The sequence below is a fragment of the Lonchura striata genome, chromosome 1 (assembly GCF_046129695.1).
Source record: "Lonchura striata isolate bLonStr1 chromosome 1, bLonStr1.mat, whole genome shotgun sequence".
Lineage (NCBI taxonomy): Eukaryota > Metazoa > Chordata > Aves > Passeriformes > Estrildidae > Lonchura > Lonchura striata.
In genome coordinates, this window is record NC_134603.1 from 71186298 (window position 1) to 71198393 (window position 12096).

At 36.7% G+C, this 12096-nt stretch overlaps 1 protein-coding gene across 8 annotated transcripts in view; it reads right to left on the reverse strand.

The window, feature by feature from the left end:
• Positions 1 to 12096, reverse strand: part of SEMA5A (semaphorin 5A) — a 315656-nt gene that overhangs the window by 19471 nt on the left and 284089 nt on the right. For all 8 annotated transcript variants that reach the window (XM_021546911.2, XM_021546907.2, XM_021546909.2 and 5 more), the window contains one exon: positions 5628 to 5846. In XM_021546911.2, coding sequence (XP_021402586.1) covers positions 5628 to 5846 — 219 coding nt within the window. The remainder of the gene's footprint in view (positions 1 to 5627; positions 5847 to 12096) is intronic.

The following is a 12096-nucleotide window of genomic DNA, read 5'->3' on the forward strand; positions in this document are numbered from 1 at the left end:
CTTAGCAACACAGCACCATGTGGGGTTTTTTTTCTTTTTTTTTCCTTTTGTCACGGAGCCCTTAATGTTATTTCTGCCTCTTATAGGAAGAAAAATACACAGCAGCAAGGAAAGTTCCAGTCACTACAGTTTCTTTACATAACCATTTTGTAGAGATGTTGGACAAAAGAAAGTAATTAAAGTAGTTCCACAATGGAAGATTTAAAGAGTATTTACATTTTCTGACAATTGCTAAGGTTGGTCCCTTTAGTAAGAAGATATTTTTTAGCTAGGATTATGCTATCAAACAGTGCTCTTTCCTTTTGAGTAAAGCAAACAACTTTTTGCCTACTGGCTGTTGTTGATGTTAATAAGTATTTCTTCACTGTAATGAAAAAAGAACCACACCACAGGAAAGAGGATGTGCCAGGAAGAAACAGCATACAGAAATGGGATCTCCTGAAGACATGACAAAACATCCACACAACTGGAGAATTTCCAAAAGACAATAAAGTAAACTGAACAAACTTGTAAAACTTTGGGTTTTACAAGGAAGTGTGGGCAGACACACTGACCTCACCTGCTTTCATGAGAACACAGATAGAATTGCAGGCTCCTTTATAAACTGTCTGCATGTTGGGCAGCCTACTGCTCCCTTCCAGACACCTGGGGATCATCCCATTCCACATCACTTAGTCTACTGTCTAGTTCCAGTCCTGTGGGATACTGCTGCATGTTTCAGGGTGGGAAAGGAGCAATTTTTAGATCAAAGTTTACAAAGGCAAAGTCTTATTTCTGTGATACCTTTTATTCATAAAAGCAATGCTGGATGAAACAGTCAAAATAGTGCAATGCAGAAACACAAGGCAAACAAATGATTCTAAGAAAAAAAAAACAATAACAAAATCTAAGGGGCCACTTGGATTTAAAACTATAAGTGAGACTTTTAAGTCAGAAAACCAACAGTTGCTTCAGAGAGCAGTTCATCCCTCTTCTTGCTGGCTACAGAAGCAGCCTGGAGAGATCATTGCACATTATGAGAGGGACTTTAGCCTTTATTTACTGGAGTAATTTTTTTTCCTTCTGATTTATGAAGGTAATGAAGGATAAATTTTATTATTTTAAATACATTATTGTTTTCTTGTGGCCAAGTGTGAGTTCAAAGAAAAAATAATAGGAGGAAATGAAAACAATAAAAAAGAAAAAAACCAATAATAAAATAAAACCAATAAAAAGCAACTGGCTTTAGGGGATGCATAAATAACTTAAATAGACATTCAGGGATTTTTGTATATCTGAAACTCCTTATTGTTATTAGCAAGTTTAGTGACATATGAAATTATTCAGATCTTCTGAGCTAAAATGTCACAACTAAACTAACCTAGAACTACTATATTAAAAATCTGAAATTAGTAAAATCCCAAAATATTGTCATGAAGTATCAGATTTTCAAATCTAAGAGATGGCAACTGTCCTTTCCCTCTGATCCTATACCATGGCCTGAGAAGAGAGAACAGGAACTCCTGTAGCTCATGCTAATCAGTGGTGCTCACACAGCTCTGTTTTAATTGTCTTATTAAGGTACACCTCCATGTCCCTATGCAAAGGAATATAAGAGAAGGCAACAAGAAACAAACCGAAACAGAAATGAATAAAAGTTGTCTTTTTTCTATAGACATAAGTGAAGAGATGTGCAATACTGTGAATTAGGACAGTGTTCTTTAGGTTCAGTTGTATTATTGTCAGGCAAACAGATCTTATAGTCAGCAAGTTCCAGTAATTTTTGTAGATTTGCAGAATTTATCATCAAACAACACTCCTCTTCATCATCTATTTCTCTTCATAATGTAAATACCTTGCAAACCCCCTAAGGATAATAAAACCCTGATATGACTGATTTTAGATTCATTATTGACTGCAGATCAGTAACTTAAAGAAAACAGAAATGTCAGTGAGCATTCACAGATCTTTTCCATAGTTATTGAGGCTGTTCAGTTCAGTTCTTGCCCGAGATTCACATCTCTGAGACATAAAAAAAGAGCTGAGGCACAGGTTCAAAGCATAATTCACTAGTGCAAAATAATAGTTCAAATTCTCCTGTCTTGCAAAGTAGCTCACCCAGATGGAAATAGTACTTTATGAACATGTCTTTACACTACTCTGGCTCATAAACTATTTCTGCAGCTGATTTGGGAGAGTGATCCTTAGTTGAAGGCAAAATTATATGAGGGATCATTCTAAAACTTGAACAATACAGTCAAATCATCTTCCAGGACCTGGGTACAATTTCTGTCAATTTTCTGGCACTGTTCAATTTACCATTATATATTCAGCCTTCAAATACTATGAGCAAAAGGCCCAGTGACTGCTACCAATCTCAGTGGAGTATTTACTACTGCAGAAAAAAAAAAAAATCAGTTTCTCCCCTGCAGGCTTAAAAATGGTTTTAATAGAACTTGCTGAAGGTAGACACTAGATGACTTCAGTAATTTTTGCAGTTCTGGGATCCTGCATTTAACTATCAATTTCTGTTTATTAATATATAAGTAAGTATACTTAAGATGCTGCAAGTGTTGCAAGACCTTTAACTTTGTGATTCTTGTTGCAGGCTCTGATACATCTAAATATTTCATTAATTCTCTACATCTTTATTCAAACTGCTTTGCACTGAAAAGAAAAATAAAACTTGTCTCTAAATAAAATTATTACATAGATTAGGGCACCGCTTCTCTCTTCAGAAATACCCACCACACATTATATCAACTGATCTTTTAAAATATTTTCAAATTCAAATCGTATTTTTAGCTTCTGATTTAAAATTATGGTTTTTAGTCTGGGGTATTGTCTATCTCATAAACAACTAGGGCCTCAACAAGAAACTTATAGGTGTGTTTTACTGGTTAAAACAATTTCTTTCAAAAAATGTAACAGTGAATATCTGCAGAGCTTAATAAAAATACCACTTCTGAAAACTTTTGACTAATTTAAACTTTAACAAACTCCCCAAAAATTCAAGACAGCATTTAATTTGAAAATCAACAGCAAGGGCTGAACAACAAATCTAGCCCAGTATTATAGAAAATGTATCCATTCAATGAATGCACTTCAGTTACTGCAGTACAGTGATACAATCGGGTATCTCAGAGCTTGTGAGCACAGCTGGTACCTTACACCACACCACTCGTGCTTCAAAGGAGGCTCAGGGCAGTGTCCTAAGGAGACATTCCTTTTGCAAGGGAAGCAGGAGCCAGTGAAAAGTTCTAGGTTGCTTCACCTACTGTATACATCCCTGGGGGGGTTTGCACATGTTGGTTCAATGGTCTTCTAAATCTTTGCTTTAATGAATTACTGCCAAACTACTTGAATAGTGCAGTTACTTGAAATAGAATTGTTTATCATTTTAGTATCCTGGAAAAAGCAAGGTGCTATGATTCCAATCTGGGAACTAATCAATCAGATCATGCACTAGGGCTATGCCCACATGGAAAAGAACTGGACCACAATTTCCTAATTTTGTGAAAAATTTCAGTTCAATGATGGTTCCCTTCCACCTCTCTCAATAGTCCTTAGAGTAGAAAACATGGACACCCTTCACTGGTCATGCCTCTATGCCTAGAAAGAAGCATCATCTCTTCCCTTGATCTCCTCAGATGTTCACACTCCCAGACAGAGAAGCTACAAAATGAGCAATTGAAGCTACATTCCTCCTTAGATACAGCAAGAAAATGTCACCAGAAAGCACTGGCTGGTTGTGCCCAGTTCCTCTTTTAGAACTTCAATGGCTTAGTGGGTGTTTCCCTAGATCAAAACAGGCATCCTCAATAGAAATTCCCCATGGATGTATGTGGCAGCAGCTCTCTGGCCAAAGAGAGCAGACACAGACTTTTCCAGGCATTTTCCTGAGGAGGGTTGTGAGAAAACCAGAGAAAAGTATGAGAAACAATTCTTATCTCCACTTGCTGCACTGGTTGTTGTGCTCATGTGGAATGTGTTATGGAGATTTGTTTACCAAAGGGTGGTTTCTTAACTGGACACTGGATGGTGTTTGGTTGGATTGACCAATTAGGTCAAAAATGTATTGGACTGGCTGTAAGGGTTACTCAGTTTCTTAGTAAGTACAGGATAATATAGTACAGGATGATATAATAAAGCAATTGATCAGCTTTCTGCAATCTGGGAGTCAATGCTAATTATTATGTGGCTGGGGGCCTGTGGTGACAGATCTGCCCCACCAGAAGGAGAGCTGAGAGTGCCTCAGGCCATTCAAGTTTTCCAACAATCTTACTGTTCCTGTTAGCAATAAAACCGCAGAGAAATTTGCTTTCAGTAAACAGCCAGAATGTTCACAGAGCTGCTGGGTTTGTAGGCTGTGTGCCAAAAAATATATTGCCCAGGTTTAATTCAAGATGGAAACATGTTTTTCAAGAAACTGTGTCCTCCCGAGAGGGAAGTATTTTATGCACAGGTCTTCTGCTTGAAATCTGATGCAAGGAATGGACAGTGACTGTTAGACGGCTTTAAAAGCTTAGTGAAAGCACTGCAAAAAGATTGGAAAAAATACTCATATTATAAAAACCAATGTATACATGATTTCAGGAATACAATTTTAATTTGAAACCATATATGCATATGTTAATACACATATATGCTTTAAAATAGTGGTACACATATGTAGTATGTATATTGACATAGAATTTCTTCAGGTCCACACGAATAAATGATGAAGTCTTCAACAAGAAAATATGAAGCACTGCTATACATAATTAATACAATTAAAGATGTATGAAAGCTTATTTCTAAATTTATTTGTTGCTGCTGGAAAGCTGAGTCATTCAGTCTTCTTTCCTTCTTCCTCTCTGTTGTTTCTTACCTTGAATTCTCTTTCTAAACCAATAGCACCTTCTTTTCTTCATGTGTTCTCCTATATCCTTCCTCCTGCTTTTCCCACAAAGCCTCTGCAAAGCTCAAAAACCTTTCAGTTTGAATGTTTTTTTTATGAAGTGTGAGATGTGACTGAAACCAAGATTTTTTTTTCCCCTAGGTTGGAGACACAATGATTTTTAATCCAAAGTAGTTTCTGGTAAACATATATTCTATTTGTAATCCCTTTCATAGAATAATAAAACAACTTTAAATTAAGGAGAAACTCAAGATTCCATGAACAATCTTTATGGACTGCTTGAATAACCATTTAATTTGGTGATCAATTGTGAACCTTATTTGCTGGCAACTCTACACTTAAAAGCTAACACAGATTTAATGCCAGCAACCACTGTGATGAAATAATATTTTGTGTTTGAATAAAGACTAGGCCAGATTCCAAGTCTTGCCAGAATTCTTATGTCTTTTTTTTTCCTGTAAATTTACATACTAAAATTATATTTTTACAGTCAGTCCCCCTGTGAAAAAAAGATATAGGTATTAATACTCTTGATGATAAATTTATTGACATCACATGGGAATATTACCCAAATCCACTCATATTATAAAGGCAAATTTGAACTGTAATTGATTCAAGAACAAAAACAAACCCAAAACTCACCAACTAAAATAGAAAAAAAAAAAAAAAAAACAAACCAAATATGGAAGATATAAATTTGAGGATGAGCTATTTTGTTTTAACTTCTTTCATTTCATTTGAAACTTACCTGGGCAAGGCAAAATGTTGCATTCCTGGTACTCTAGAGATGGGCCAAGGCAAGGAAGTCCCCCATACTTGGGCTCAGGATTGCTGCAGACACGTTTGCGATTCCGGATACCTCTACTGCAGTCACGACTGCACTGAGACCATGGAGACCAGGGTGACCAGGCGCCATTGATGGTATGAGCAGAGTATCTTCCAGAACGCAGGAAGTCCCCTGACAATCCTAATAAAATAAGGATTGGAAAAGTAATACTGAATTAAAACAATATCTCAACCCAAAACAACCGTTTCCTCTTCAAATATACTCCTGGGCTTCTAATAGTAAATAATATGAACAGAAGGGTCCTGCCCTTTATCCTTACAATCCAAACCCTAGTTTCATCTCAAGAATCTTTTCTATAATAGAAATTTCATAATCACTTGCACAGAACTAAAGTGAAGAGTTGGATCCAACACTTCAGTTAAAGCTTTATGGCCTCAATGACCGAACTAGAAAATTTACTCCACCAAAGAACGAAAAAAATTATCTCTCTCTTTCACAGGAATTGACATGAGAAAATCTGTATATATTACATGGATATAATTGCCTCTGTTTCACAGGAAGAAGGTGACAAAGGAGACAGGATTGAGCTTCCTGTGACCACTCATCGAGCCAGCTTCCCGGATTCTCCTGCAGAGCTCTGCTTACTTCATCCACCCAGCCTACCTTCACTGCTGCTGGCTGTGCACAAAGGCCCATGGGTATCCCATGCACTGTACTTATCCTAGCCATATTCAGACTTCAGATAGTGTCCAGTAATAATTCCACAAGGTCTAGCAAAACTACCCTTTTTTGAAAAACAGTGTTTTGCCACTTCAAAAAACAATTTATTTTCCACTGAGTTGAAGTGTTCTAAGCATGATTTTCATATAAGCTATGGAAATCAGCCTTTTGCAGACACACACATCCTATAGAAAATTCCTTTTTAAAATAATCATCTGGCAAGTGGAAGGCATATTTTCTAAGTAAGTTTAGTACAGAGAAAAGGTATTAGATTAAACAGCAATGGATGAAGTCTGATATTTATCAGTGAGAGGGGACACAAAGATCTTGTACACAACATCCAACCAATAGAGATGGATATAGCCCTGTGTGAAGTTTGAACAATCTGCAGTTCATTTGAGTATCTCTGTCACTTTGCAGCTTGACCCTGCAGGTGAAAACACTCCCTCAACTGTACTAAGCACAACACTGAAATAACTCTTGAGTTGTAGCTTTACCTCTAAGCATCATTACTAAGCATCTCCACCAACACTACTGGGATTTCCTACTGTTGCCAAAGCAGTTCACCTTTCCCAGTGGAAACTCCATGATGGACCAATAACTGTTGCTTTTATTACAAGTACTTATTTAAGTAGCTGTGATGAGAGTAGGCCCTGTGAATAGTACTTCAGCCTGCAGAGGATGTGGCTGGCTCTCTATGCTAGAGCTTCATATTGCCAACATAAGTACAGATGAATTGCATCAGCAGTGGAGAAGTACAGGGGGATTGTTGGCAGCTCTAACTGCAGCACAAATGTCTATTCTTAAGAAATTGTTTTGTGCCCTACCCACAGGCACAGGCACTGTGGAAGTATGAAATGGAGATAAAGAATCAGATTCACTGAATGATGCCATGAAAACAGGCAGAAATAATACCATGAAGAGTCTGCCCAACAGCAATCCTGCACTGAACAGGATCAGCTTTCTGCATAACTGTGTTGGAGGATCCTCTTATTTGCAGTGTCCACCCTATTTCTACCCATGGTTATGGCATTAGTAACACTGCTTAACTTCTTCCCCAAGAAATACATTCACAGTCATCCCAAAGTAGATGAGAGTTTGCATGTTTTTATTCAATGCTTGATAAGGTGCAATATTGGAATGATGATGCATTGACATAGAAATACTGGTAATAAGAAACTGCTGAAATTAATAAGAAAACAGCAGAACTGCGGTATAAAAATGACTAAAAATGGATAAAACCTTTCAGGAATTATAGAGGGTAACTATTTCTCTCCTGCTGAGCCTGATTCTATTACACAGATATTAAAAGCAGCATTTCAAAAAACATGACATACATTCAAAAGGGAGCAAGTACAGAGAAACAGAATGTGAATTATGAATATAGGTCCACTTTTGTGCTCTGTGAGACCCTTTTTATACAATTTTGTATCATTCTGGTCATGGAAATTCTCAGTTTATGTACACAGTGAGCTGTGAGAACAAAATAATAGTATATTTTATACCATAATTCTAAATCAAGGGGGTTTTTAAGTTATTAAATTAAGAGCAATGTAAATAATGAAAAAAGTATTAATCAGACCAGACTGCTACTCATTCCATTAATAAATCACTGCAGGGTGATACACATCAACCCATCACACAACTTCATAAGAATACTAGGACATTTTGAAGATATTTTTGCAGGATACATGTAGCTTTTTAAGTCCTAAGAAAAACGTGCGACCTTAGGGTATTAGATTTCTTGTGATTTAAATTGGGGACTGGGGAATGAAATCTTATAAGGGAAAGCTCTAAGGTAGTTTAGCTCTGAAACAGAAAAATATTCCAAAGAATCTTTTCAGTGTGGAGTTTTGTCTGCAGCAAGTGCTCCCATGAGTTTTCTTCTTTCCAAAGCATTAAAAAATTTATTATAAGGACAAGTCTTTTCACAGTTTTACAGTAGTTAATAAAGTGTTCATAAAGAGGCTTTTAGAATTTTCTGTTCAGACAGAAACTACACAATAAAAAATTAACATTATGCCATTAACAGCAAGAAAAGTGACAAGATCAGTTTGCATAAAGTAAATGCTGTTCAATATATTCATAAACAACATTGTAGCCTTTTACAATAAGGGGAAAAGGTGCACAGATGAGGGGAGAACAGTGGATATTAGTTATCTCAAATTTACTATGGGTTTTAACACTGACTTCCATAACTTCCTATTAGACAAGTCAAGAAAGCATGAGCTAGATAAGTGGACAGTGCAACATGTTGGAAACTGGTTGAGCAACTAGGCCCAGAGGACAGTGATCAACCATTAGGAGGCCAGGTGCAGGAAAGTCACGAGGTTCAGTCCTGCTGAACACCATCATTAATAACCTGGACAAGTTTGCCTTGACTATGAAGACTGGCTGATACACCAAATGATCATGTCACACTTTGACAAGGCAGAGTTCAAGTGGAGAAAATGTAAAGTCTTGAATCTGCACAGGAATGACCCCATGCAACCATACTTTGAGGCCAACCACCTCGAAAGCAGCTCTGCAGAGAAGGATCTTGGGGCTCTGGATGAAAGATGAATGTGAGGCAGCAGTGTGCCCGTGGGGAGAAGAAGGAGCTTGGGTTACATTGGGAAGAGTTTTTCCAGGTCAAGGAAGGATCCTTCCCCTACACTCAGCAGTGGTAGAGAGCCCATCTGGGGCTCTGGACCCAGCTCCTGCATCCTCCACCTGAGAAGTCCTGTTTATTAATTGAGGTGGTAGAGATTACATTGTAGAATTTGTTCAAACAATAATTCTTCAGAAAGTAAGTGTATATACAGCACCAAGTCCTAGTCTTATTACAGTTTACATCTAACTTGACAGGAGAAGGAATAAATAAAAGCATTATAATCTTTCATAGCAAGTGGCAAAAAACTGAAAACTCCAACTTGTCTCATTAAACTGTGGTTTTCTTGCTTGCCACTTCTGTTCGTGGTTTGGGCCACTTTCAGATTGATTTACATCCTATTCCAGGGACAGAAACCAGATTGTGCCACCCAGCAAAATCCAACATTAAGTTGCTTTTCTCAGCTTACTGCTCCCAAGATAAATATATATATAGTCAAACCAGGATGCAACGACTAATGCCCTTGGCATGGTAGCAGCAAAAGTCTAGTTGCCAAAACAAAATCCTAGTCCCCCGTAATTAAAGCCCATCTACAGAAATACTTGTAAAATCTGCAAAGAGAATGATCAGTCATAGCATAATCAATAAACTAATGAATAGCTTTCCCGAGACAGACAGAACATCTGTAAGTCAAATTCTGATCCAATATTTATGACAAGTTCATCATTCAAATATTTTAAACTAAATGGCTCTCAGAAAGCCTATGACTAACTTAGAGCCCTGTGAAAAACTAGAAGCATGAATTCTGCTTACAGCTTACCAAGAGGCTCATTTTCAGTTGTTCAGAGGTCATATTCCAGTAACAAACTGCTACACACTGTGGCTAGAAAAGGGGATTTAACTACTTAATCCCAGTACAATTTTAAAAAGCAGCTGTGCTTCTCTAAGGTGAAAAGTTCCACAAGTAACAGCAAGTACTGCAAAAACTCCAGTATAAGCCATCACAGTGATTTTGTGGACAAAATAACCATCACCTTCTAAGATTATGGAAGACAGAAGATATGAATTGACATCTAAACAAAATGCTTTTCTCTCATTTTAAGCACTTCTACTTTATACAATATCAGTAAAATTATGGAGAAATTAGTACTGCCCTGCTGATGATTTACTTATTCCATAATGCAAATATAACTGAAAAAAATTGTCTGATTAATTTACATAATTCTGATGTAAGCCAAAATGATATGATGATTTATAAGTAAATCTTTAGAACTTTTTGATTGAATTGAAATAGCTTCATAAATCCACAAGAAATTAATCCTGTCTGAAGACATGTCAACATGAAAGTCACCTGTCCTGACTAGCACAGGAGAAAATAATTCTGCCTTTGCAAAAGCTTGTAATGAGACTTTGGTTGGCCTGATTCTGCTTGAAAACTGCAACACTCTCAGCCAAGTTAAATTAATTTGCCTTATAAGTGAGGCTCTATTAAAGCACATAGTTTAATACTAATTCCCTAGTCTAGCCTGTAGCTAAGTAATACAGCCCTAAGTAAGAGAGAAGTAGCTGTGACACCTGATAAATTGTATTTCTTGACTGATTTATGACTTATGTCCTCCAGTTCCAACCTAACAAAGAAAATTCAATTATCCAAGCAGTCCTAGATTCATGACTTTAGGAAAAGATGATCTGAAGCCAAAATTCAGGTATCCTGAATCATTTCTAAACGACAGCATGAAACACTGCTTGAAGTGCAGAGGTAACAAGGATAAGCAAAGATTGTTTCAGTTTTCTCAGTTCCTGAAGGTAGTCTGCAAGTTATTTGACAATATTATTAAAGCAAAAAACTTCTATAACTTCAGGCCTAAATACCTATAACTTATAAAAAACTTTATAAACCTTCAAAACATAGTAAAATTGAAATAGTAAAATGTAATGGCAAACATTAATGCAATGCAAAGACAACATATTTTAAAAGCCCAAATAGTATGCAGATGGAGTATGTCACGTCAGCATGATAACTTTATTTCTTGTACACAGCTTTTCTGTGTTTAAGTATTTAACCCCAAATATAATAACTGAGTTGTACTTTGTCAATCAAACTTGAATTTGTCACCAAATTCAGTTCTAACTTCCAGAATTCATTTTGTTCTTACTAAGAATACCACACCTTAGCTTCAGTATGCCAGTATGAGAGATAACACCTCAAAATTTACTCCTCCTGACTACAGAACATTCCTGATTATCAGCACATGTTCTATTCTGTAAAAAATTCTGAATGCAGTATAGATTTCCTGTGGGTAACACAAGGAAAGATTAAATCAAATTTTTCATGAGAGATCATGGCCACTAGAAGAGTAATTCAGACAAAATCACATCATGCCTTCAAAAATAACTGTTGTTATGAGGTTTGAGATAGCGGAAGTAGAAACAACTAGGAATCTAGGTGCAGATTTTCAGGTGCCTGGGGAAAAAAAAAAGGAAACAAAAGACTCTTTAAGACTGAAATGACTCAAATTAGAAGTATTGCCTTTGTTAATTGCCTTCAGAAGGTATTTTGGAAGTTGACCTGGTCTAACTCTGGCCATGTCAAAGTCAAGTGTCTTGTCTAAGCCCACCATTGCTTTCTGCGTTGTACACCATGGAAAGAAGGCAGTATCTTCTCCAGGTGGTGAACTGCTTCCATTATATCAGATGCTTACCTTCAATGGATTCCTCAGTCCTCAGGGTGCTGAAGTTCTCTTTGCAGACTACTATAGAGTCTAGACTTTGGCAAGATAAATTCAAGCTAGAAATATCAGGCAACCTCATACCTTGTGAAATATCTCTGGGGTAAAAGACTATGTTCTCAATAAAATTATTACTGTTTATATATCAGATAATCTGATGGAGAGCCAGCATGTTTAATTTAGCTATTTAATGTGTTTCATATGCACATATTTAAGCCTAGGGTAATGTAATTTCTATACTCTGAATGCTGGATTGTACAGACAGTGCATTAAGATGTACAACAATGTACACAATCCCCTTCACTTTATTTGAAATAGCTGTCTCTTTCCTGTCTGAGCACTATATGAAAATCCAGAGGCAGGGAACGAGATTTATTTTTCTCTCCTCCTA